The 27,583-nt window shown below is 53.4% G+C and overlaps 1 protein-coding gene across 3 annotated transcripts; it reads left to right on the plus strand.

Moving 5' to 3' along the window:
- Window positions 1–195: 195 nt before the first annotated feature.
- On the plus strand, window positions 196–27,583 carry MAL (mal, T cell differentiation protein (MAL blood group)). Of its 3 annotated transcripts, XM_017860516.1 has the most exons (4): window positions 196–864; window positions 20,716–20,883; window positions 22,307–22,432; window positions 26,072–26,687. In XM_017860516.1, exons 1-4 carry the CDS (start codon window positions 772–774, stop codon window positions 26,144–26,146), a joined length of 462 nt encoding a protein of 153 aa, XP_017716005.1. In that variant the 5' UTR covers window positions 196–771; the 3' UTR covers window positions 26,147–26,687. The 3 variants fall into 3 exon arrangements, with proteins under 3 accessions (XP_017716005.1, XP_017716006.1, XP_017716007.1); XM_017860517.1 differs by lacking the exon at window positions 22,307–22,432 and having other exon boundaries at window positions 26,072–27,583; XM_017860518.1 differs by lacking the exons at window positions 20,716–20,883; window positions 22,307–22,432 and having other exon boundaries at window positions 26,072–27,583.

Raw genomic sequence — 27,583 nt, forward strand, 5'->3', positions numbered from 1 at the left:
TCATGAAGCCAAGGCAGACCTGCCCCAGCACCACCACCAGCAGCCTTCTGCTGGGGCCGGCACGGCTGGGAGCAACCTCCTACCCTCAGGCAGACGCGCAGTGCCAAGTAGAGAGGCCCCAGTGCACGTTCCCAGCGCCGAACCAGCGCCGGCTCGGGGGACGCGGAACGGGCAGGCAGCCAGGGCTGATCCCAGCCCCCACTGCAGACCCCCAGCCTGTGGCGGCGGTCCCGTTCCGCCAGGAAACCGCCGCCTGGAGCTGTGGGTCGCGCACATTAACGCATCCAGTGGCAAAATGAAGGAGACCCAAATTCAAAGTTAGAGCAATGGTGACCCGAGGGGTGCCTTGGTGAGGTTTGGGGTCCCGGTTACTGATGGTTAACATTCTTAGGAGATGCTGGTCACCTACGAAGCGAGAAAAGCATGAGGAGCGCCTGACCAAAGTGGTTTTGCCCTGCTTCCCACAAGAGGTGGCACCCACGGCTGGAACGCAGGAGTCAGGCCCACCGTCCCCAGCTCTGCACGCCCGCAGCGGGCCCTCGAAGAGGTTCAGGGCGGTGCCCGCGGCGCTCAGGCCGGGTCTCCCGGGGCGTGGGGCCAGGGGCGGAGCTGGGCGGCGGCCGGGACTCCTCCCTCCTCTGCTCGGGCTCCCGTGCTCTTAACCCGCGCGCGGGGGCGCCCAGGCCACTGGGCTCCGCGGAGCAAGCGAGAGGTCTGCACGCAGTCTGAGCGGCGCGCGTCCAGTCCCGAGGCCGACGCCAGCAAGCCCTCATGGCCCCCGCAGCGGCGTCGGGGGGCAGCACGCTGCCCAGTGGCTTCTCGGTCTTCACCACCTTCCCCGACTTGCTCTTCATCTTCGAGTTTGTGAGTGACTCCTGGCCCGGGAAGGGACGGGGTGGGCTGAGCCGTGCGCTCTCTCGGGCGCCCAGCACAGCTGTCGGACTGGATCCGCTAGCTGCGCAGGTCCCGGGAGCATCGGGGCAGCAGGGACAGGGCAGGGACCAAGCCGGGGAAGTCCCCTCCCACCTCCGGTCGTTTGTCCCCTTCTAGACCAACGGAATGAGGGAAACAGTCTACAGGACTATGGAGGAAAAACCGGGTTCCCAACCGGGGTCGGATGTTGGCAGCGGGTCAGGCGGGGACGGCTCTTGGTGCGCTGGTCCCAAAGCTGCGCGCCGGGCCCGCTTGACGCGCGCTGCGCCACCGAAGCTCACGCCGCGCTTTGCGCGGTTGGGTAGAAGTGCGCAGCTTTTACAAGGGAGACAGTGTGGGAAAAAAAAAAAAAAAAAATCAGCAAAAGAAACGTTAGTATTACCAACCGAGATTTGGAGATGAGAGGGAGTTGAATCCGGTTTATTTTCTTCTGGCCTTTTACAGTTTCTGGCGTGGGGACGTATTTACAACCAATTCGATCTGGAAATGAGGCCCTAGTTTGCGCGGCCGCAGTCCTTCTGCCCCGTGTGTGGGGTGGGAGTGGAGGAGACGGGGGTTTGCTGGGGGGCGGAGAGAGCGATCCGCGTGCCTCGGCTGACCTTGGGCAGCCGCGGGGCCTCTGCACCTGCTGTCGGTCCCGCCTTCCACGCACGGTCTCTGCCTGAGGCTGCAGGAAAGCGCTTCCTACTGAGAACTCCTGATAAGCGCTCACGGTGTCGCGAAACCGAAGTGACCTCCCTCAGCCTCAGCTCCCCGGGACCCGCTGGCCCTCACCTGGGCGGGGTGTGCCCTGTATATTCTGTGGGTGCGGTCCGTCGCCGCCTCAGGGACACCTTTTCCGGCACCCCACCCTCAGAAGCACCGGCGTGGAGAGTTGGACGGGAAAGAAAATGTCGAAGCCTGGCTGTTTAAAAATTGGACCCCAGGTTGTTATTGCCTGATTCGAGGGGGAGGGTGTGAACCCCAAAGGGAGCAGGTCAGTTCGTCTAAGGAGGGCTTGGGGGCAGTGGCTAGGAGGGCTGCGGCGGCCTGGGAGCAGGGCTATCATTGAACTTGGGGTGAAAGTCGAGTCGAACCCAAACCTGGGTGGAACCGGTGACTTTAAATCCTAGGGATAGGCGGAATCAAAGCAGTTACATTTAGAAGAAACCCCGGACGCCAAAGAACGCAGTCCCACCATTCACAGAGAGCCAGCCCCCGCTGGCCTTCGACATACAAGAGGGAGTGCCCCTGAGAGTAGGAACAGTCCAGTGAGACAGGGCGATCTGATCTGCGGGAAAGGTGACGGGAGGCTCCCACCCAACCCACCAATGCTGCAGAGATTACAGGGGTGTGGGAAACCCTGGAACCATCTACTACTGGCAGCTTGCTCCGCCAGCGCAGCGTGGCTTTGTGGCCTGCCAGTAGCGGGGCTTCCAGAAGAAACAACTCTCTCCTCGCCCAGAACGCTTCTCTCAGCTGACTTAGAAAGTCACTTCTCCCCCTCACCCCTGTTCCCCACCTCCCCTCCTCACTTCCCAGGAGACCCGCAACGCACAGTCACCTCCAGGCGTCTTCCTCATGCTCTAGATTAGGGGTGGGCTAGCAGGTGCCTGGGAGAGAAGAGGAGGAAGCTGGCCCCAAGCCTCTCAGTTCTCCTCTGCTTGGACTGTAAATATGAAGCTGTATATATTAGATGTGTGGAAGGAATGGCGAATTAAAGGGCCTGAGAAGGTGCTGGCCACCCCAGGGGAGGCTTTTTTTAAAATTATGGAATATTACAACTCAACAAAAAGACAACCCAATTAGAAAATGAGCAAAGGACTTGAACAGAGGTTTCTACAAAGAAGATGTACAAATGGCCAATATGGACATAAAAAGATGCTTAACATCATCAGGCATTAGGAAAACAAAATTGAAACCACAATGAGGCCAGGTGCGGTGGCTCACGCCTGTAATCCCAGCACTTTGGGAGGCTGAGGTGGGTGGATCGCCTGAGGTCAGGAGTTCAAGACCAGACTGACCGACGTGGTGAAACCCGGTCTCTACTAAAAATAAAAAAATTAAAAAAAAACTTAGCCAGGCGTGGTGGCTCATGCCTGTAGTCCCAGCTACTCAGCAGGCTGAGGCATGAGCATCGCTTGAACCTGGGAGGCAGAGGTTGCAATAAGATCATGCCGCTGCACTCCAGCCTGGGCAACAGAGTGAGACTTGGTCTCAAAAAAATACATAAATGAGTAAATAAATTAAATAAATAAATAGAAAGAAAGAAATCACAATGAGATACTACTTCACACCCATTAGGCTGGCTAGTATCCAAAAAATGGAAAACGTCAAGTATTGGGTGTGGAGAAATTGGAACCCTTGTATGTCGCTGGTGGGAATGTGAATGGTTCAGCCACTGTGGAAAACAGTTTGGTGTTCCCTCAAAAAATGACCCTCTGACCCAGCAATTCCACTCCTGGGTATATAATCAAAGGATTCAAAGCAGGGACTTTAGTTTTGGCACATGCATGTTCATAGCAGCACTCTTCACAATAACACACAGCCCAGTGGCCATCAGCAATGACCTAAATAACAAAGTGCGACATCTCCAAACGATGGATACTACCTGGCCATAGCAAGGAACGAACTACTGATACGTGCTACAAAGTTGATAAACCTTGAAAACTCTATGCTAAGTGAAAGATACCAGGCACAAAAGGTCATATAGCGTATGATTCCGTTTATATAAAATATCCGGAATAGATAAATCTGTGGAGACAGAACACAAACCCTGTTGGTTTACCAGGGACCGAGGGGAGCAATTGTTTAATGGCTATGGGGTTTCCTTTTGGGGGTAATGCAAATGCTTTGGAATTAAATTGAGTTGGTGGGTGCACAACACCATGAATGCACTAAATGCCACTGAACTGTCAACGTAAAATGATTGGTTTGATGATATGTGAATTTCACCTCAAGTTTAAAAAACAAAAATAGAAATATTTCAAATGCCACAGAAGAATATATATAATACTTTAACAGACACCTACATAATTATTGCCCAACTTTGTCAAATCTTAATATTTTGCCTTGTTTGCTTTTATGTATTAAGGAAATGAAGCTTTCAGATGGCATCCAAGCCTCCTAGACATCCTTCTGTTATCTTATCCTCTCTCTCCCTCCATCCTCAGGGCCACCTGTAGGCTGAAGGTGGTGTTCACTTCCAAGCACAGTTTAGACTTTTACTGCACACATATGACCTACACATGGCATTGTTTTACGTTTTCATACTTTATGAAAATGCCAGCATACCGTACATATCATTCTGCAACATGCTTTCCAGGCAACATTATGTTCTGAGATTTATACATGTTGACTTTGTTTATCCAGTCTTCTGTTAATAGACACTTGGGATAGTTCCAATTTGCTGCCTTTAGCTACTGCAGACAGCATTGCCAAGAACATTCTCATATTTGCCTCTGTAGTTACCTGTTGGAAATTTCTCCCATAAACACGTGGAGGATGTGACTTGTTGGGTCACAGGGGATATGCACATTGTCATTTTCCCAGATGTTATTACATTGCCATCCAAAAGAGTAATTCCAATTTACACACCCCAGGGGCAGATTTACTGGGAAGCCGATGATGTTTAATTAAGTTCAAGACCCCTCCTTACTCGAGCCCCTCCCAAGACTCTGCCTAATTTTGTATTCTTTTATAAAGATGATCCCCGCAATTGTTTAAGCTTCAGGCTAAACCTGGACCTTCCCCGGCCCCCACCAGCAGCACATGAAAGTCGCCATTGTTCCTCATCACTTGGTAGCGTCAGACTTTATAATTTTCTGCTAATCCGATGGGTGTGAAATGCTTGATTATTTTTTAAATCTGTAGTCCACTGAGTTGTTGATGACTCATAGTTCAGATTCCCATGCCTGACCTCCCAACAGCCTGGGAGGCGCAGATGTCCAAGGCGATCAGGGTGGAGCACCACTTCTATGGTGAGGGGACTGCCCACTGGAGCAAGTGAGGGTGGCAGCTCAGGGTGGGGCATAGCAATCTCTCCTTGGCCCTGCACCCCTATCCCAGACCTCCTGACCTCTGAAATCTGCAGAGTTCTCACAGGAAGAGGAAGGCAGGCCCAACTAGGAAGTGAGACTGCCTTTCCAAATACCTCCAAAGTCACAGAGGCTCTGCCCCTATTGCCGGGGGTGGGGTCATCAGCGCAGCCCCGCGTAGGCCACGGGTGAAATGGCCAATGTTCTCTCCTCCTTCAATAAAACCCAGGGCTTTGCCTCTGGTCTGCTCCCCTGCAAAAGTCCCAGCCAGTGAGGAACTTTTCCTTTCGGAGCCACTCTCTGTCTCCTCCTTCTCCATTCTAAGCCAGGGGCTTCATGACACTGAGCCACCATTCAGGGAACAAAAGGTTCGCAGGGAAGACTTTCTGTCTCAGCTGTGGCCCCCAGACGCAAGGTCTCCCATAGAGACACCCCTGTGCCAGGAGAGACCCCTACCCTTTCAGGACTTGTGAAGGAAGTGGCTGAAGAGGGCTGTGAGATCATCTACTCAGCCTCTCCCCCCCAGGTCACGAAGGAGGCAGGGTTGTGAGTGAGAGCCTGAGGAATGCCACCCAGCCCTCCAGGGGCATGCCCTCCTCCTCTGTGCCTCAGAAGCACCAAGAGAAGTGCAGTCACATCACGGGTTGGGGTTGGGGTGGGGAGACACCTGAAATCAGTTTGCAGTTTTGACAGTTTCAGTGAACTGGACAGAGTAATGATGAAAATGATACCTTTTCTGTGACCTAAGGTGACCGGACTTTTATTAACAGTGAACAGAGAAGTCTGGGGACCTACGCTAGATTTCTACCTGGCTGGGGAAGAGCCAGCCTGACAGAGCCGGGACTGGGCCACGGGCCAGAGAGGCAGTTTTGCATTAGGTGAGCCAAGCTGTGGCTGCATTGAGAAGGTGGCATGGGAACTCCTAGGAGACCAGAGACATAGAGTCACAGAAACCTCACTTTCAGACAAGGAGCAACTTGCCTGGGTCACTGGGTCTCCAGGGTCCAGCGAGCACTTCTGGCAGTGAGCAGGTCATGCCCAGCCTTCTCTATTCACCTAAACAGCCACACGAGAGTTTGCTTGCACTAGAAGGCACCCTGGGATCCTGAGTAGGCAGCCCTGCCCACCTGGCAGCCCTGGGCAAGGCTGGGGTCCCTTCTCTCCCCCAACAGAATGAAGGGACAGCTCAGGACCACTGGGAAGCTCTCACCTTCTCTGGGCCTCTTTGTCAAAACACACCCTGCAGGTTCTGAGTCACGAGGTCCAAGGCAGGTTGAAGAACACGCATTGCACTGCACACCCTCCACTGACTCTCTGAGACTTGGAGCAGGCATCTGGAGCCCAGGCCACCCTCTTGATATTTTTAAGGGGAACAGAATAGTGGGAACAGTTCTCAGGGAGAGGCTGGGGCAAGCAGTCAGGTACTCTGAGGTTCTCGCAAGTCAGTCCAGGGACTTCCTCTTTTCCTGGAGCAAGTTCCCTGCTGCTCTAGCTAGGAACCTCTCCTACAGGCACCAGGGAGTGGAGCAGGCCCTGCTTGGCCAGCACAGGATGGTGTCTGAGCTGGCCTTCCCTGACTGTGTCCACTGGCTTCCGGCTCTGTCCCCTCTCTGTAGCTGTTTAGAGAGGGCTACTGCCTGATCTGCCCTGTTTTCTCCTCTCTTCCCCTCTAAAGGGAGGAGAAGTGTTCTAGACAGAGGTTCCACAGGGGTTTGGTGGAGAAGTGACTTTTCCAGCTTTTCAGGACCAGAGGCCAGCTTTGGTGAGGACTCAGTGACTCTCAGCTGCTCCCTGGAAACTGCTGAGCGATGACGGGGCTCAGATCCACAGGACTGTAGGACGTGTCATCACACCTGAGCTACATTTTAAAAGATTGCCTGTTAGCTTTTCATAAGTCACTCCCCCACCTCACGGGGATGGGGCAATGCCAGGACTGGTGTGAAGGCACCCGTTCTGTCCCAGGGCTTTCAGAAGTGAGTAGGAAGCCCCACAATGCTGCTGCCAGCAGGGCTCACCCTCAAGTCGGCCAGGGACAAGGGCTGAATTTTGTACCTGTACTCGCCACACCAGCAGGCGAGGGGCAGAGCACATTGTGCCGCCAGTGCAGACTCGCTCTGCACGGCCTCAGTAGTGGCTTGACTTTGCCCTGAGCCCAGACACATTCTCCAGAGAACGGGCTGGGAGTAGGGACTGGACCACCTGGGACCTGCCTTGACACAGGACAGAGCCGGCCAGACTTGAACTAGAAGGGCCTGGGGGCTGACTTAATCTACTCTGGGACTTCCTCCTGGCCCCTCTAGTCTCAGTCCCTGGACACGGTGATTTGGAGCCACAGGCCTCAGGGGCAGGTGCTGATAGGATACCCAGCAGGTGTTCCCTCCTGGTGCTGATGGGTGTGAGGACAGTGGGGGATAGTGCTCCTCGTCCTTGAAGGAGGAATGTTCTGGGGTGTGTGGCCAGCTCCTTCTCACAGCTTTCAGATTGTTCCCAAGGGTGTGGAGCATGGCGCAGGTCCCTCGTGGTCTCTCATCAATTTGGAAGGCTCCAAATTGCCTTTGACACCCTGGTGAAAGGTTTGGTTCCCAGTGAGCTCCTGGCTGGGCACGAGCAGCACAGTCATTTCCCTTCTTGGGGTCATGAATGTGCCACACTCTGACTGTCTGCAGCACGTCTCCCCAGGCTCTCTGCCGCTCCTACCGCATTCATACCTAGTGCTCTACCCTAGTATTGGGCAAATCGTTTTAATGTACCCAAGCCCTGGGTCCTGAAAAACATATGTAGGAAATCGAAGGAAAGCCTGTCACCAGCCACAGCCAGCCTCACTGACCCGCAGGTCCTGGCCAGAGCCTCCAGTTCCTGTGAGAATGCAGTGGGCTGGGAGGGGAGGGGCTGGAAGGGCAGGGGGAGGAGGCAGAAAGTGAAAGTCCCAGAACCAACTTGGAGGGAGGGGGCCCAGGAGGTGGGCACTCCAGGAATAAGGCCATGGGGAAGAACATAGGTATAGGTCCCCTGACCTGTGAGTGGAGTGGGGAGCGGTGGGGTCTGCATGGCAGCCCCTCCCGCTTCTTCAGACTGAACTGCAGGCCGGCATCTGCCAAAGAGGGAGCGGGATCCTTTGGCATTTCATCTTGTGCTGTATGTGTCTTAAACACAAACCTTGCTATTGCTTTCCTCTGAAGGAGCAGAGGCTATTGAGACTCATTGTTTCAGTGGCGGGCTGGGGAGGGAAAAGCCGGCTGGAAGTGGCCTAATGGCTAATTGGTTATTCTCCCTCCTCCATGTTAACACGCCTGTAATCCCGGCACTCTGGGAGGTCAAGGTGAAGGGTCACTTGAGGTCAGGAGTTTGAGATCAGCCTGGGCAACATGGCAAGACCCCATTTCTACAAAAACTATAAAAAATTAGCCAACCATGGTGGCTTGCACCCATAGTCCCAGCTACTCAGGAGGCTGGGGTGGGAGGATCACTTGAACCTGGAGGTCAAGGCTGTAGTGAGCTGTGATTGCATCACTGCCCTCTGGTGTGGGTGACAGAGTAAGAAACTGTCACCAAAACAAAAATCTCATGGCCATTTCCAAAGCTGACCCTAGACGCAGGAGGTAACTGTCACACCCATGGGGTCCTGGATCTGGGCCTCAGCCAGCTCGTCAGAGCAGCACCCGGCAGCTGTGGGAACGTGGGTAGGTAACTGTGCCTCAGTTTGTGCATCAGTAAAATGGGGACATAGCAGCACCTGCCTCACGTAGCTACTGCCCCATAGCTATCAAGTGCTGTTATTACTAGTTGACTAATAATTTAAACATATGCTCTGAAACCAACTGGCCGACCTCTGCCCACGGCAGGGTCCGCAAGGCCTGCCCCCATCACCTTTGCCATAGGTGCCCTCTGTTCCATTCTCAGGCAGGTGCTGAATGAGGATTGGGATTGGGCCAGGCTGTGGAGGGCACACTTGACTTTTCCCTGGGGTCACCAAGTCCTGCACAGACACCACCTTCCTGGGGCCTTCCCAGTGGCTCTCCTCTCACCAGGAAGGAACAACTGAGGTCAGAGGTCAGTGTGTCCTCGGCTGGGAGCTTGATGGCACAGCCAGGAGGTGGGGGACAGGGTGGCAGCCCCAGCCTGCCTTCTGCCCAGGGAGCAGGCTGCTTTCTAAGCCTCTCTGCATCACCCGCCAGCGGGTGCCAGGATGGGCAGGAAGAGCTTTTTGGGTTCTGAGTGACACATAGCTACATCTGCCCACAGGCATAGGAACGAATTACCAGTGGGCTCAGATTAAAGCTTTCAAAAGCGATTTGTCATCAGTGTCAGTGTGTCGGCTGTATGCAAGGGCATCGGTTCAGGGAGGGGGCAGCCTCTGGCAAAAACCTGTGCCCTCACCTCTCCCAACCTCCATCCTGGCCCCCAGCTGCTTGGCAGGTGGGCATAGTTGGATTGAGGGGCCTGGCAGGAAAGGAACCACCCAGCTTGTGGGTCTCAGGACTCTTTCTAAAACCAGCCACAGACCTCCTTCATGTCCATTTGTGATCGGGTTGGGGGCGGCAGTGGGAATGCTTCTTTGTTGGAGGTGGCCCCTTAGACCCGAGCTAACCCATCACCTCCACCGGGAAGCCCACCCTCCTAGCACCCTTTCCCGGCACTCAGAGCACATCCTGCAGACCTTTGCTTATTGTCTGTCTCACGCCTAAACCCTGAGTCTGCCCACATTCCTGGCCCAGATCAAGAACTCGGAAACATTTGTTCTCAGCAGGCATCGGCAGGGAAAGGGCTCAGGTCTCCGCTCTCACCTACCCGACTTTGATGAATCACAAGATAAGTCCTTGACCTCAAAGGCGGACAGAGGGTGAAACTGACAAAGGCCGCCAATCCCCAAGAGACTCTGGGAGTTCCAGTTCCCTTGGACCCTCCCAGACCTGGGGCAGGCTGCCTCTTCTCGCCTCTCTCTTGCCGTTGTACACCTGTTTTGTTGGTTTGTTCACATTACTAACCTACCTGGTGACTCCCATAAATCCCTTTTGTTTTTCTTGCATTTAAGCCACTCCTGTCTGGTCTAGCATTTCCACGGATTTTGCCTTTTCCAGGTGGCTTACCCTGTATTTTCATGGAACCTCTCGGTTTCTGTTTGTCCTGCTGGGTAAGGCCACCGGGTGTAGACGTAGTAGGCAGAATTTTCCGTTCAAGTGAAGACATGCCTATCAGAAAACCCCTAGATTTGTGGATCTGAGTGGAGTTTTCATTCATTCAGGAACTAGTGACCGACCGTCCTCTAGCTCGTGAGGGAGGTGGGTATTAAGTCAGCAGTCACTTGGTCCTGCTGGCTGTGTGTGCTATGGGAGAGAAGGCTTCCCTGGGGCTCAAGGCGGGTAAGATTGCAAGCCTGAACAGGGGGCTCTTCCCACTCCAACTTGCCTTGTTAATATAAACTATGGCCCTGAACTTAGCTCTTAGACTTTTTTTTTTTTTTTTTTTTTTTTGAGACAGAGTCTCGCCGTGTCGCCCAGGCTGGAGTACAGTGGTGAGATCTCAGCTCACTGCAACCTCCGCCTCCTGGGCTCACTTCATTCTCCTGCCTCAGCCTTCTGAGTAGCTGGGACTGTAGGTGCCCGCCACCATGCCTGGCTAATGTTTTGTATTCTTTAGTAGAGACTGGGTTTCACCGTGTTAGCCAGGATGGTCTCAATCTCCTGACCTCGTGATCCGCCCGCCTTGGCCTCCCAAAGTGCTGGGATTACAGGCGTGAGCCACGGCACCTGGCAATAGCTCTTAGATCTTTTAATCCCAAATCTCTATCCTCTTCTTCACAAACTGATCCAAACCCCCTGAGTCGTGCTCTTGCCTTGAGATTAGATAAGGAGCATGGTCTAAGGCCAGCTGGGGGTAAGGATGGCATGAGGGGTCCCTCTGGGAGGAAGAAGCCAGGAGGGGAGAGTGACTGCTGTAGGTAAACCAAGTCAGGTCCCAGCCCTGCTCCCAGGGTTCTCTTTCATAGCAGCCCCAGGAGTCAGACTCCCAATAATCTGCCTTTTCAGTTGATGCAGGGAGAGGATCGCCACCCAGAGAATCTCAGACCTCTCCCCCGATCTCTCCCCATGGGCTCAGATGGGCATCTTGTGCCAACTACCGGGCTCTGTCCCTGTCCTGTGTGGCGTTCGTATCTGGTCACCGTTGCTTAGACACTGACACTTTCACCAGGGCCTGAATCCACCCTTGGTGGACCCAGAGCTGCTCCAGTGGGGACTGTCACAAGACTGCATGAGAAAGGAGAGAAAGGGAGAGGTGGGCTCCGTTCATTAAAATGTGTCTTTGAATGAGATCCATTTCACTGGGTGAGCCTGCCTCAGTGTTGACCGTGCCACTCCCAGCATCTGTTAAATGCATGAGTGAATGAATGACCAAGTGAGTGAGTCAGCGAGTAAGACAGTGAGTGACTGAGTGACTGAATGAGTGACTGACCGACTGAGTGACTGAGTGACTGAGTGGGTGAGTGACTGAGTGAGTGAGTGAGTGAGTGACAGACTGACTCCCTGAGTGACGGAGTGGGTGAGTGAGTGAGTGAGTGAGTGAGTGAGTGACTGAGTGACTGACTGACTGACTGAGTGACTGAGTGGGTGAGTGAGTGATTGAGTGACTGAGTGAGTGAGTGAGTGAGTGGGTGAGTGAGTGACTGAGTGACTGAGTGAGTGAGTGAGTGAGTGAGTGAGTGAGTGACTGAGTGACTGAGTGAGTGAGTGAGTGAGTGGGTGAGTGAGTGACTGAGTGAGTGAGTGAGTGAGTGAGTGAGTGAGTGACTGACTGAGTGACTGAGTGAGTGAGTGAGTGAGTGAGTGAGTGAGTGAGTGAGTGACTGAGTGAGTGAGTGAGTGAGTGAGTGAGTGAGTGAGTGAGTGAGTGAGTGAGTGAGTGAGTGAGTGAGTGAGTGAGTGAGTGAGTGAGTGAGTGAGTGAGTGAGTGAGTGAGTGAGTGAGTGAGTGAGTGAGTGAGTGAGTGAGTGAGTGAGTGAGTGAGTGAGTGAGTGAGTGAGTGAGTGAGTGAGTGAGTGAGTGAGTGAGTGAGTGAGTGAGTGAGTGAGTGAGTGAGTGAGTGAGTGAGTGAGTGAGTGAGTGAGTGAGTGAGTGAGTGAGTGAGTGAGTGAGTGAGTGAGTGAGTGAGTGAGTGAGTGAGTGAGTGAGTGAGTGAGTGAGTGAGTGAGTGAGTGAGTGAGTGAGTGAGTGAGTGAGTGAGTGAGTGAGTGAGTGACTGAGTGAGTGAGTGAGTGAGTGAGTGAGTGAGTGACTGAGTGACTGAGTGGGTGAGTGAGTGACTGAGTGAGTGGGTGAGTGACTGACTGACTGAGTGACTGAGTGGGTGAGTGAATGAGTGAGTGACTGAGTGACTGAGTGGGTGAGTGAGTGAGTGGGTGAGTGAGTGACTGAGTGAGTGGGTGAGTGACTGACTGAGTGAGTGACTGAGTGGGTGAGTGAATGAGTGAGTGACTGAGTGACTGAGTGGGTGAGTGAGTGAGTGGGTGAGTGAGTGAGTGACTGAGTGAGTGAGTGGGTGAGTGAGTGAGTGACTGAGTGAGTGAGTGGGTGAGTGAGTGAGTGAGTGACTGAGTGAGTGAGTGACTGATTGAGTGACTGAGTGAGTAACTGAGTGAGTGAGTGAGTGACTGAGTGGATGAGTGACTGAGTGAGTGGGTGAGTGGGTGAGTGGCTGAATGAGTGACTGAGCGAGTGAGGGAAACTCCTCTGGCTTGCTGGGACTGAGTTCCTTCGTACCAGGAGGTAGGTAGGCTGACAAAAGTAAGGAAGCCAAGCCGGGTTTGCTCGTTACCTCTCGGAACTGGAGCAGAGTCCCCTGCCCTCCCTCTCAGATGCTTCTTCTTAGGGGAAGAGCTGCAGGACTCTGGGGAAGCCTTCAGCATTAGGGGTCTTGGGTCTTCCCCTGAGCTCCTGCTCTGTGCAATTCATTCTCCCACCACCTGGTGCACGGGGCCCTCTTCACTTCATCCTGGCATCAAAGCCTGTTGTGCCATTTACCTGCTCTACAGTAGCTCATCCTTAACCCGGCTCTACGTACCTACACACACACACACACACACACACACACGTGCACTCACATGCACCCACATGCATGCATGTGCACACACATATACACAAGCATACACAGGCACATGCACACATACAAATACACATGCGTATGCAGCACCATACACATACATACACATGCACAGACATACACACCTGCACACAAACACATATACATACAGAGAAGTACACCTGTGTGCATACATACACATACATATGGGTACATACATGCACCTATACACAAGCATACATGTACACACACACATACGTACATACATACATACACACAGAAAAATGCTTCCTACCCTCTGTCTCACTCCTGGAATGATTAGCTTTAAATCAATCATCCCATTGAGCTGGCAAAGACTGCTGAGCCTCTCCTGAACCACACAGTTGTTTTTCTGGTCAGATCACCTACACAAAATGTCCTCCTGGCATTGAAATAACCCTTGGCTGCTAAAACGACTCAGTGAGTGAGTAGATTGCCAGCAACATGAGTTGGGGGTGCTCCTCATGGTGGCCTTGGGAGGACACAGAAGGGCTGGGAGCTTCCTGCAGTCCTCCCAGCAGAGGGGGATGAATCCGAATGCCTCCCTCATCCGGCGAGGACATCTCTTCTTTTCCTTCCTGGGGAGATGATTTTTGCCACTTAACCTAAGTGGCAGGGGGGCTCAGCAGTGGTGGTCAGCCTCTCTCCTGTGGCCGGTTTCCTTTACTTCTCAAGAATTCGAGGCACAAACTGTTGTTCACATATGCCTTTAAAGGCACACACCACGTGCTCCGTGCTGTTGGGCTCTGGGGACCACGCCCCCAGGTGTGTAGATGGAAAGCCTTGCCTAGGAAGACCTCTTTGGTTCACGGCTTGATGTGTCCTTGGAAGAATCTCCGCTTGTGGAGGCCCTAACAGGGTGAAACGGAGCCCCAGAAAAATATCCAGAGAATTTGAGCAAGGCCTCTGCATTGCCTCAGTTACCCAGCCCTGCAGCAGAAACTCTGGGGACTGTGGATGAAGAGTTCTTTCAGCCACAGGGAATGGAAACTCCAGACGAATCTCAAGAATGTGCCAGAGAATGCGTCTTCCCGTCCTCCATGACCAGGCCCGTTGTTGGAGGCAAGGCTGGCTCATATCTTAGTGCCCTTTGTGCTTCCTTGTGCAGGGCAGGCACATTTTTCTCAACTTTTGGTTTCTGGAGACTGTAGGTTTTCCCTTTTTGATTCTCTTGAGGTTATTAAAATATTCTGGCTCTCTTTGGACAAGTTTTGCAGTAGATGATTGTGCGTATTGAGATCATATTCAGACTGCTGGGATTTTGGATTTTTCACATAGTTACAGAAGAGGCTGCTTCATCTAAAGACCGTCGTGACAGCAAGAGCTTAGTGGCAGCCAGGTGCCGGCCCCCTGCAGATATAACCTGAGTCACAACTACGGTTATCACTACTTTTCAGATGAGGGACAGAGATTCAATAACTTGCCCAGGGACAGCAGGTCACCCAGCTATGAACAGAGCTCACTTCAAACTCATCAACCCTGGCTCCAAAGTGCATATCCTTAACCACCCCTTAAGCACCCTGGCTGCTTCCCATGGATTCATTTGGAAAGAAAACATGAGAAGCTTCTCCGATTTCACACGAGAGCTCCCAGGAAGACAATTCCTGACAGAAATTTTTTTCACAAACATCATTTCATTGGGTAGACCATGGATGTGAACTCTTTGGAACCTTTTTTGTCCAGTTTTGTACATTATCCCATGTTCTTAGAGAAGCTCAACTCTGCTCAGCACCCCCAACTGACCTGAATTAGATGGCTGGTTTCCAGCTCTGTGGTACCAGCGTTGGGAGGGGCCTCCAAACGTTCACGCACCCCCTCGGCCCCCATCCTCAGACAGTGAGGCTGCATCTCAGAGTTCAGAGGACACCCAAGGATGAGCTAGTCTCATGTTCCAGGCGAGACAGGGACCCAAGCTCGAGGAGAGGACAGGAGGGGAGAGGAGAGGAAACGCTATGGTGACAATTTGCACTGAGAGGTGGGGCAGGACCTGGACGGGGGCAGTCGACTGGCATGGCTGGAAGGCAGGCAGGGCCCTAAGACAGGAGCCATTTCCTCTTCTGTCTCACAGGAGTTACAGAGCATCGCCCACAGACTTATGTTACGGCAACACAACATGAGGCCTTGGCCAAGAGTGCAGGGCGTCTGTCCCATCTCTCTGCTTCTTTCCTGGGGATCAGACTCTGGGCATGAGTCCTGGGTTTTGGTGTTCTTTTCCTAAAGGCAGCCCAGGTGACTTAACGTATAGTCAGGGCTGAGGACGACAGAGTGTTTGCCGAGGCCCCATCCTCATCTTCTAACTCAAGGCCCTGGACTCAGAGCACTCAACCCTTGTCCCTCTGCAGCCACCCAACTGGAGACCTTTGTGTGAGATCACCCAGCTAGCTGTACCATCTCTACTTTGATGGACAGTGACGGGGTGCAGCTGCGGGGCCGGGGGAAGTCTGGCCTGTTGGCAGAAACAAAGGGGACACAAACCGTGCCTCCAGGGTGCCAGTAATGTTTTCAAAATAATTGCCTCTGTGCATTGCCGCCTGGAGACTGGGAGCCACCTGGAGTTTCCTTGATGAAAGGAAATCCTTGAACCCTCACCTACTCCCTCGCTCTGGACAAATATTTGGCCAGTGGGGTCCTGAGGCCAGACTGGAACAGACTGCTCCATGCCCAGGAGTGCCTTATCTCCCTGGTGTGGGTGCCTTTCTTACTCTGCTTGCTCTCTGTACATTTAGTAGGTGGAGCAGGGCAGGAACCAGCTTTGACTCATGGTTTACACCAAATCTCAGCTTTGCACACAGCAGGGCTGGAGGCTCACCCTGCCTCCAGCCCCACCTTCTGCTACTCCTTGACCCATGCCCAGCTGCCCAGCCTTCAGCCTCCGAAGCCCTCACAGCTGCTTCAGCATCCTCTGACCTTGGCATGTGCCCTTTCCACGCCGTGGAGAGCCTCTCCCAGTTCTTTGGCCTGGTTAACCAGTTAAGTCCACCTCTCTCTCCAAGGCTCGACTGACCCTATGCACCTGTCCAGGCTGCTCTGCCCACTCGGGGCTGATTGTCCACCTGCATCTTAAGTGGCTGCTTATGTGTCTGTTTCTGCTGAGCCGTCAGTCTCCTGCATGAACGACGTCTTATTCCCAGGTATTGGTAGTGCTGGGCTCAGTGCCAGAAGCTTCACACTCACATCCATAGTTTCAGCCAGTTCACACCAGCCCACAGTGTGGGGAGACAGCTGCGAGTTGCCATTTGCAGAGAGGAAACTGAGGCCAAGAGGCAGAATCACTTGCTGCAGCCTCCTGCAGACTTCAGAGGACAGGTCCTCTGAGAACGGGAGTCCCCTGCCAAGGGGAGGGAGCCAGCAGGGCACCTCTGCATTAGAATTCTCCCGGAGGAGACCGCAGCAAAGGTCTGTGCTCCGAAGGGAAGGGGTCATGACTCAGCTGAGGCAGCAGCTGTTTCTGTTCCACAGACACCTGGCCAGGGATGAACTCTCTCCTGGCTCAGCTGCACCTTTCCCGTCTCCTCCTCTTCTTCTCAGGGTTGCTCTGCACCCTCCTCCGCCCCGCCCCCCAGATAGCCCCTGTGACCCTGGGCTCTGCAGTCCTCCCTGGGCACCTCCTGGGCAGTGCTGAGGGGAACGCCCACCACCCCACTGCGCATCTCCTGGGAGCAAAGGCCCCAGCTGTCGTGATGTCATCTGTGCTGAGACATCTGTCACTAGCTGCACCTTCACATGTTTCTGGGACAGGCAAGGACTGGTGTAAGAGCGTCCCTAGGAACGCCGTTCCTCAGATGCTCCTGTGTTGGAGGCTCCAGAGAGATGAGACACAGTCACCCAGGACCCCTGAATGGTGGGGTCCAAATGGGCCACTGTGCGGCTGCGGCAGCAGAGATATTCTGTATCAGTGCCCTTCAGAGAGAATTTCTCACCTGAACACATTGTACTAAATGAAAGAAGTGAGTCACAAAAGTCCATGTATTGAATGATTCCATTCATATGAAAGTTCAAAATACAGAAATTTATAGAGATAGAAAGTGGATTCGTGGTTGCTTGGAATGGGGGCAGGGAAGCCACAGCTCATGGGATTTCTTTCCAAGGTGATGACAATGTTTCAAGATTGACTGTGGTGATGGACGCGCATATCTGTGAATATTCTGAAAACTCGGGAATCATACCGTGTCAATGGGGGAATTGTATGGGCTGTGAATTATAGCTCATAAAGCTGTTTAAGGAAAGAAAAAGATAATGTCTCCCCACCATCTCACTAGGAAACATACGCTCTAAATATACCACGCAAAGGAAAAAAGTCGGCCTCATTTTTTGAAGGACACCCTTGCAAGGTGATGCCCTCAGAGGCTGGGTGGGATCCTGAGATGTGTCAGGGGACAGGGGCTGGGGTTAAACCCACAGCACACTTTGTTCTGTGGACAACTGTGGACAGGGTTCCCACGATAGATAGCAGGAATCCACGTGCCAGTGTGGGCAGCATGGACTTTCCCAGGGAGCTGGAAAATAGTCTTCACCAGGTTGGTCAAAGCACACACTGGAACAGGGCAGAGGTCTGGCCTGACCTCGAGGCCCTCTGTGCAGCTGCTGGAAGCTCAGAGGCCAGGCTGTGGCTGTGCCCAGCAAGGTGCACACAGGAGGCTGTGGCCAGCCCTCCACGTACTGACTTCCCCTCACTTTTCCTGCCCTTGATTCCTCATATCAGTCACGTCTCAAGCCACACGGGAAGAATGGAGTGGAGATGACTCTACAGACAGGAGCTGAGGGCCACCTTCTCAGATTTGCCATTTCCAGGTGCCACCTGTGCATTAATTCACTTCGTATGTATTTTACAGTTAATTTTCCCAAAACAATGACATTGCGACCAGAAGCATAGAAACAATGTCACTATCCAGTTTACCGTTGCCTATCCGCGCTATTAGAGAACTCCAGACACCTGGCTCCACCCTGAGCCCTTCTTGCCTTCATCAGAGAAACCAGACAGTAAAGGAGGGGGAATCGTTTACTCACTGTGAAATTCAGTGTTCTTCGATAGCATGCGTGCTGGTCACCCATAAGCGCCTCTGGCCCACGGGGTCCCACTGGGATTCCACAACGGAGTCTCTTCCCCACCATGTGCAACCCAAGGTGCTCCTTTGGAATTTGGTTCATAAGTGGCTCCAGTTTAGCCACACCCGGGTACCAGGAGACCAAAGTCCTGCTAGCTGACTTGGACATGGACGCATGGCTGGATGGGTCTTCTTCGGGTCCCCACCAGGGAGGCAGCTGTGAGCAAGGCAGACCTCAAGCCCACCATCATCACCTGGTCAGGGAAAGCCCCAAGTTATCCCTAACCCAATACACCTGTGTTTGTGCCGAGCGCTACAGAGAAGGCGTGCACGACTCCCCGAGACTGTGTGAACAAGGAATCAACTTAAATTGGTACTCCTGGGAGGGTCACGTAGCCGCCAGGCAAAGGGCGCTTAGGAGAGGGGTTCCCAGGCTGGGGCCTCCCTCTGCCCACTGGATGTGCCTGCTGGATCCTCCCGTTTCTCACGCCACCCTCACATGCCTCCTGAATCCAAGCCCTGCCTACACCGATGCGCTCCTGTCCCTCCGTCAGTGCCCATTATGGAAAAGGCCGCATCATCTGTTGGATCTGAAACTCAACTGTGGATGAAATCTACACACACACATCTTATTCCATGGCGGTCTGCGCATTTTTATTTAATTGATTTTGCTCCCAGTGCATCCCACCGCCCCTGCCACGTGCCTTCAGGCAGCCTAAGATCCATCAGCAGAGGACGCTTTCTGGTCAGACATGCCCACATCTGATTCCTTAGGGACAACTTGGTTTTAATAAATCCAAAGTCTTCATTGCACTGATTTTTCTACCTAAATGCAATTCTCTCCTGATTGCTTCTCAGCCAAGCAGCTCAGAGAACACCTGTAAAGACAGTGGTAGCTCTAACCCAGCAGGTGGTCAGCGGGGGGTCAAGGTGCTATGTGAATTCAAACCACAGGGGACACAGGCCTGGGTGGGCAGCCCCACCCTCAGCCCCCCAGATGCATCTGTAGTACCTTGGAGGCTTTTGGCTGCAAAGGAATCTCCACATAGGCCTAGAGTGCTCCGAGCCCCATCCTCATCCAAGTGCGGAACATGTGGATGAGGCTGAGCTGATTCTTTCTGGGGGCGGGAGCGGGGGGCGGGGTCGGCGCAGGGGGAGATGAGGAGAAGAGAAAGAGAAGTGCAGAAAGTCTCGGCTCGTGTTTGTACGCGCCTGTCCACAGTGAGGAGCAGGGTTTGTACGTACCCACCTGCGGTGGGGAGCGGCTTTGTATGTGTCCAGCCACAGCGAGGAACTGGGCTGGGCTACTGAGGGGTGCTGCTGGCTCCCATGTCTGCTCCTCTTTGACTGTATGGAGCTCACTGACCCTGGCGACCTCAACTGGGGTGTATTCTGGATAACCACAGGACTGTACTTCTCTCACTGTACACCCATCCTCAGCCATCCAAGGAGACAAGGCTGGCCTGGGTTACTCCATTCAAACTCCAAATCTGGTCGTCAGAACACTTTCTGGACTTGGGAATATAAGGGGTTGAATCCAGAAAAAGAAACAATGAGCAAGAGAGAGAGGGAGAGAGAGAGAGAGAAGGAAGAGAGAGAGGGAGAGAGAGAAGGAAGAGAGAGAGGGAGAGAGAGAGAAGGGAGAGAGGGAGGGAGGGAGGGGGGGAAGAAGAAAGGAAGGAAAGAGAGAGAGAGAGAAACAAAAGAAGGGAGGCCAGAGGGCTACTGACAGTGTGGCTAATTTGTTTTGCCAAATAAAGACCAAAAAGATCTGCTGGTCACTACCATTGCATAAAAAAAAGGACATTTTAATATCAAAGCAAGTAGGAAGGCTAGAATATCAGAAGAAATAGCAGCCCTTCTCATGACAATACCAAATGGCATAAGTACTTTCTTGGAATGATGAGTTACTTAACTTCCACCTACCTCAGTTTCCTCATCTGGCAAACGGGTCGGCATTACTCATACGGTTGCTGTGAGTATCACTGAGTTATTTGTAAAGTGCGTAGGATAGTGCCTGGAATGCAGGTCTGATATAAGTGTTTGTTAAATAAAAAATTAAATCCATATTTAAAAAGTTAATTAGGCCGGGCGCGATGGCTCACGCCTGTAATCCCAGCACTTTGGGAGGCCGAGGAGGGCGGATCACCTGAGGTCAGGAGTTCCAGACCAGCCTGGCCAACATGGCGAAACCCTGTCTCTACTAAAAATAGAAAAAGTAGCCAGGCGTGGTGGCGCACACCTGTAATCCCAGCTACTCAGGAAACTGAGGCATGAGAATCGCTTGAACCCGGGAGGCAGAGGTTGCAGTGAGCCGAGATCACGCCACTGTACTCATGCCTGGGTGACAGAGCAAGACTCTGTCTCAAGAAAAAAAATTTTTTAAAAGTTAGTCAGAGCAGGCATGCTGGGGATTGGGATTGAGATCCAGTACAAGGCCTGGCGGGGACGACAGATGCATTTTTGGAGAGGAAAATGCCTGCCCTGTTCTCTTTGCCTGCTTCCTGTGTTTTTTGCAGCCAAGTCACCCCATGTGACCGCTGGTCGGGGGCCCTTCCTGGGCTGGGGCTCTCCTCTGGGCCGAAACTCACCCCTCTCCTCCCCCACAGATCTTCGGGGGCCTGGTGTGGATCCTGGTGGCCTCCTCCCTGGTGCCCTGGCCCCTGGTCCAGGGCTGGGTGATGTTCGTGTCTGTGTTCTGCTTCGTGGCCACCACCACCTTGATCGTCCTGTACCTCATTGGAGCCCATGGTGGAGAGGCCTCCTGGGTCTCCTTGGTGAGTCCAGCCAGGGCGACTGCTGGTTGCAGTGGGGGGCGGGACGGAAGTAGTACTGGCCCCTGGTCCGGTAGGGTGGGCTTTTCCAGTGCCAGGTGAGACTTCTCCATAGACGTCACCCCACCGTGTTCCAAGGCTGAGCCTGCCCAGGGCTCCCAGCAGCAGAATCAGGAGAGGCAGGGGCAGAGGCAAGGTCTCCACTGCCAGCCCTCATTGGACCTCTTCTGTGTTCTCCTGCATGACTGCCTTTCCATGGATAACCAGCTGCCCAGCCCCCACACCACCTGTGCCCACCAGGTGCCTGCCTGCCCCTCCCATCACCTGCGAGGGCTGTTTTCATCTCAGGGGAGCCGGGCCCTGGAGGCTGACCGAGGTGTTGGGCTCCGGAAACTGGCCCTGGCTCTGAGGGTCTCAGGCCATATTTACTGTCCAGCTCCAAGCAGGGCTGCCACAGAGCACAGGGAAACAGAAGTGGCCTTTGGTCGTTATTCTGTATAAATTCTGCTTTGAGGCCCACGAAAAGGTAACTTTTACATGTAGGACACTTGCCCGTTACCTGCTGTAGGGGTGGTGGGGGCCATTTGGCCAAGCCTGTCACTCTCAAAAGCTCTGCTACTTAGACTTTTGAAATCACTTCCAAATCACAACTACATAAAACCCTGTTTTAGTACCTTTTTGCTTTCATTTATTTCTTTATTTTGAGTTGGGGGTCTCATTCTGTCACCCAGGCTGGAGTGCAGTGGCGCAATCTCATCTCACTGCAGCCTCAACCTCCCAGGCTCAAGTGATGGTCCTGCCACAGCCTCCTGAGTAGCTGGGACTACAGGCATGCGCCACCACACCCAGCTAAGATTTCTTATTTTGTGTAGAAATGGGGATCTAACTATGTTTCCCAGGCTGGTCTCAAGTCCTGGCCTCAAGAGATCCTCCTGCACCAACCTCCCAGAGCTCTAGGATCACAGCCTTGAGCCACCACGCCGAGCCCTTTTTTGCTTTTAAATATACCAGGAGCCAAAAATAAGCAATGAAACAAAACAAAACAATAGAAACAGCATGGTCCTCCCTCATCCTGCACCGGTCAGTGAGGCCACACCCACGCTGGACTGTGGCCATGCACACTTCTCGGATCCAGGACGAGCTTTTTCCTGGGACACCCCAAGCTGCTGGCCCCTCCCCCACTCTCCCTTGACCCTTCCTCAGGGGAGACCCATGTTCCATCGGAAGTGCTCACTGTGGCCCCACAGCAGTGAAGCGAGACTCAGCGCAGCAGGGCAGGCATGGGACCCCCGTGACAAGGTTGGGAGGGGTGGGATTCAAAGGAAGTAGGGGGAGAGGCAAGGGATGGGGGTGGAGGGGACCTCAGGTCTGCATCTGGGCCCCGTCTCTCTCTCCCCATCCCTCTCACGCTCCGTCTGCCCCGCAGGACGTAGCCTACCACTGCACCGCAGCCCTCTTTTACCTCAGCGCCTCAGTCCTGGAGGCCCTGGCCACCATCACAATGCAAGACGGCTTCACCTACAGGCACTACCACGAAAACATTGCTGCCGTGGTGAGTCCGGGCACCCGGGGCTGTGTCCACACCGGGCGGCTCCGCGGCTGGCAGGGTGTGTGTAGAGGCTGCCCAGGCCCTCTGTTTCCAGCTCACTAACTTTGGAGTGAGGTCAAACCTTGCCTTCATTCCTGGAGCAGGAAAGCCCCGAAGAAGGGGGGTGTCGTGTCGTGCCCAAGGCTCTGCTTAGTCGTCTGGCCAGGGCTGCATGCCCCAGGCCTGGGTGGGCTTTGCAGAGGGCAGACGTGTGAGGGGATGCAGCTGCCCAACGCCCTGCCCAGGTGCTCTGTGAACAATCTTATTCAACATCCACGGCAACCCTACAACCCAGGATTATGACACCCATCTCACAGGTGAAGTGGACCAGAGAGTGTGGGTGACAGGCCCAAGATCACCAGGCGTTGTAGGGCCCAGCATCAAGGCTGGGGGCCCAGTCCCCACACCCTCAGCACTGGTTTGGGGCTGTGAGTCTGGCCACATGGGTCTCCTGACTCTCCCCACGTGCCCGTCCATTGAAGCATCCAGCCAGGGGTGGGGACACTGGAGCCAGGTGGATTTTCTTCTTAATGGACTGGATCAGAATGACAGGGTAACAGAATATACTGTTTCATCACGTGGTTTTCAGAGCTGAGCATGTGTGCCCTTGCACCAGTCTACGATATAAAATACGCTTCTGACTGTGGGTATTGTTAAAAAGTAAGAAGTTTCAGAAAGAGCACTCTTCAGATATCTAGAACTTGACCTACGAATTATGCAAATCCCAAGGTAGAATGTGGTGATCTCCCGTGTTGGCCCGTCTCCCAACATGGCTGGTTTCCAAGCAGCAGCACAGCCAGGTGGCATCCTGACTGATCTTCCTTCCTGGAGAGGCTGGTGAACCACCCTCCATCTTCTTCACACAATTCCCTCTCATCTCCTTCTCCCAAGGCAGCTTCATACGTTCCCCATCCCAACCAAGTCTTCTCTTTTAACAAACATCAGCGAAGTGTCTGATAATAATTTCCATAAAATTATTGTGGGCAAGGGTTGCGAAATGTAGATGGGATGTGGTTAGTGGGTCAGCACTTGAAGGAAAAACCCAGCCAGGGGAATGAACGTCCCTTCCTGCTGCTCAGGTCTCTAGTTGAGAACCACTAGGCTCTACGGCCTTCTGACTTTTCTCTTTTACCTTTTATCAAAGGCAGCACACAGCCAGAGAGGTGTGCAGTTACAAGCCCACAGCTTAACAGATTTCATACAGTGAACTCCCTGTGTGGCTGGTGTCTGGACTAAGAATTAGGGCCAGTCACCAGCACACAACCTGATGAATTTTCATAAAGCAAACTCCCCTGTGTAGCTGGCATCTGGACTAAGAATTAGGGCCTGATAAACCACTCCCAGAAATCTCCTCAAGTCTTGTTCCCATCACTGTGCCCCATCACCACCCAATTCTGATTTTTTTTTTTTTTTTTTTGAGACGGAGTCTGGCTTTGTCGCCCAGGCTGGAGTGCAGTGGCCAGATCTCAGCTCACTGCAAGCTCCGCCTCCCGGGTTCACGCCATTCTCCTGCCTCAGCCTCCCGAGTAGCTGGGACTACAGGCGCCCGCCACCTCGCCCAGCTAGTTTTTTGTATTTTTTTAGTAGAGATGGGGTTTCACCGTGTTAGCCGGGCTGGTCTCGATCTCCTGACCTGGTGATCTGCCCATCTCGACCTCCCAAAGTGCTGGGATTACAGGCTTGAGCCACCGCGCCCGGCCACAATTCTGATTTCCAGCACCTGTTCAGTCTTGCCTGCCTTTGAACTTCATATAAGTGGAATTATACAGTGGAAACTCATATGGCTTCTTTCTCTCACCCTTATGTTTGTGAGATTCACCCAAGTGGCTGTGTGTAGATGTGGGTTGTTTGTTCTCATTACTGTGTAGTATTCCCTTGTAGGAATAGACCAACAGCTATTTATCCATCCCATGATTGACCATGTTCCCATTTTTTCAGTTGAGATGGATAGACACGAATATGCTCATGCAGACAGGAGGGTTACAATTGAGAACCAGAGTGTTCTCAGCTGGCAGATGCACCCAAATAAAACCACCAAGGGGAAATCTGCACGGTGTTTGATGTAAAGTCACGCCTTTCAACTCACAGTATCAACTGCATCTGACTGTGAGAGAGAAAGAAGTTCATTACTCAGGATTCAATCCCAGACCCGCCCAACCACAGCATGTCCAGTCCAGGGGATACTGGGGTGCAAGGAGGCACTTCACACCCTCTCTCACACAGCCTGGTTTTGGAAGCAGCCAGCCTGCCTCACCTCCACTCTGTGGCTACTAATCAGGGCCTGTTCCAAGCTGAGCTCCTCCCTCTCTCCTTTGTGGGTGGCAGAGCTGCTTTGCCAAAGGGACCCCGGGGATTGGTGGAAGTTGACTGGGACGAGATGGAAATTTCTGGAGAAATCTGGAGGTTTCTAGATTATACAATGGTAGGCGGCGATGGCTGCAGTTTAGGGAGAGAGCTTTCTGAAGCCAAAATTTGCCCGTTCGTGCCCAGCTCTACGTGTTCCCTTGACCCCATTGGAAAATGAGTCTCCACTGCTCTTCCTGCTGGGGACTTCCAAGGTGCTTCTGCTAAAGGCCCTCGTTGGTCTGGAATGCCCACCTTTTACAGAGGGCTGCCCACTGGGGTCTGACTGCCTGCCCCAGATACGTTCTCTTAAATGTGTTAATCATTCGGCTTACTCGCCGCCTGTAGGCAATGAGGGAAAGGTCTTGCCCAGGTGTAGAGGCAGGAGAGCTGGCACCCTGAGGGCTGGGGTTGATGGGCATTTTCAGGAGTCACAGAGGCGTAGCCGCCCTAAATGGATGTTATGCCTGAGCTGGAAACTCTTGACCTCCACCCAAGGTCACAAAGCCAGGTGCAGAGATTGGGCTCGGCAGCAGGCAGGCCTCAAGGAGTGGGGTGATGGGAGCAGACAGTGCTCAGGAGGACGCAGCAAGTCCCCAGCGAGCAGGGCCATCGCTCCCAGGGCCACGGTGGCTGACTGGATGGTCCCAACAGTAAGGCCCCTCCTTTCGACAAAAGCTCAAAATCCCTCCTCCCCTTCGCTGTCCCTCACTTCCTATGAAGTCTGGCTCCCTCAGCCACACCTGTGATATTAAGAACCCTAAAACAAAATAATGATAGGGCGAGGATGTCCAGGCAGCATGGAGACTTTCACCAGGGCCAGCAAACCCAGATATTTACAATCTCTCAACCAAGCTACCAGGACCACAGCTGGAGGGTGCTGGTCTCCCTGCTGGGGGAGGAAGTTGTCCCTGGAAAGTTACCTGCCTGAGATGCTTTCATTGGAGGGGCCTTTGAGGACTCCATCTCAGGTCAGCCGAGACCTCAGGCTGAGACCCGTGTGATGCTGGGTGGTAGTGGAGAGTCTGACCTTGCACACCAGGTCCAGGCGGTTGTTAGGTCGCACGGAGCTCTGTACTGACAGGATGTGGTGCACGCCTGGGTTCAGCAGGGAGGGCGTCCATGTGAGGGGTGAGAAGCCATGGCGGCCCAAGCTCTCCGGGTCTGGCGCCCCTGGGCCCTGTGAGGCTGGATGCAGTGCAGACGCTGTGCCTCGCCCTCCTGCACAAACCCATTGACGGCCGTTTCTCTTGGTTCCAGGTGTTCTCCTACGTGGCCACTCTGCTCTACGTGGTCCATGCCGTGTTCTCTCTGATCCGATGGAAGTCTTCGTAAAGCCCCAGCAGAGCCTGAGCTGAAAACCCAGATGGTGTTAACTGGCCGCTCCACCGTCCGGCATAACGTTTTAGAAAACAGAAATGCCCTTGACGGTGGAAAAAAGAAAACAACCCCTCACCCCCGCCCCCAACAACAACAAAAAGCCCTGCCCTATTGCTTGTGGGTGCTGTGTTTACTCTCCCGTGTGCCTTCGCGTCCGGGTCGGGAGCTCGCTGCGTCTAACCTCCGACGGCTGCGCTGTCTGCTAGGGTCACCTCCTGTTTGTGAAAGGGGAACTTCTTGTTTGGGGGTGGGAGGTGGGGCTGACCTGAGAAGGAGACAAAGATCCCCTGCGGACCCCTGGACCAGCTCTCGAGAACTACCTGCTGGAATTTTCCACAGGCTCTCCCGAGCGTCCCCTCTTGTGGCACGTTTTCAGTCTTCATGGATGTTCCGCGTGTCATGGGGACTAAAACTCACCCCACAGATCTTTCCAGAGGTCCAAGGTGGAAGATGGTAACCCGGTGAAATACTTTATAAAGTGTCTTTATGTTCAATACATTTGTTGGGTGTTTTTTGGGCTTGGGTTAAATTCCTCAGCATCAGGAATGCCATCATTTCAGCTTTCTTTCTGAGGAATCCTTTGACTGAAACCGAATCTCAGGAGACAGCATCAGGTGGCAGTTGAGATGACAGACACTGTGTGCTCGGCCACTGCACTCTCAGGGCTCGGTGCGGGGGAGCCCACCCTCCCAGCCACCTGCCCAGATGGCTTTCCCCTCTCTCTGGAAACAGGCCAAGTGCCATCCGGGGGCAGCTTTTCCTTCCTACAAGACACAGCAGTCTGTGCCCCACGAGGACCTCCTTCCATTGTGACACTCATCAGCCTGGTCCTGGGCAGTCTGCTCTGTTACCATTATGTGGATAATACATTATTTTAGAATTTCCTCGGGCCACTCCATAGGAGAGAAAGGAGAGGAGATTACAGAGTGAAAGGAAGTACGGTGACAAGGGGTGACTGTCACGTTTTGGGTCTGAGATGTCTGGGTTGAAAGGAGATGGGACGATTAGGAAGCAGGCACTGCGTTAGGGATCTGGAAAGCCCAGCTCTGTTATGAAACGCTCCTTTATCCCTTGGCTCCGAGCAGTTAGTGCCATTCCAGAGCTGGGATGTTGGAACAGGTGCTCGAAGACCCGTGAGCTTCCTGCCGTGGAGGCGTGTGGCAGAGCATCTGCGACCTCTCGCTGGCAGCCATGGAGGCAAAGATTCAAGCTTCAGGCCGGGAACGGTGTCACATAGCTGTGGTTCCAGGTACTCAGGAGGCTGAGGCGGGAACGTCACTTGAGCCCAGGAGTTCGAGGTTGCAGTGAGCTGTGATGGTGTTACTGCACTCCAGCCTGGGCAGCAGAGCAAGACCCTGTCTCTCAAAATACAATAAAATAAATAAAATTCAA

This window comes from Rhinopithecus bieti, unplaced genomic scaffold (genome assembly GCF_001698545.2).
Source record: "Rhinopithecus bieti isolate Rb0 unplaced genomic scaffold, ASM169854v2 scaffold_54331, whole genome shotgun sequence".
Lineage (NCBI taxonomy): Eukaryota > Metazoa > Chordata > Mammalia > Primates > Cercopithecidae > Rhinopithecus > Rhinopithecus bieti.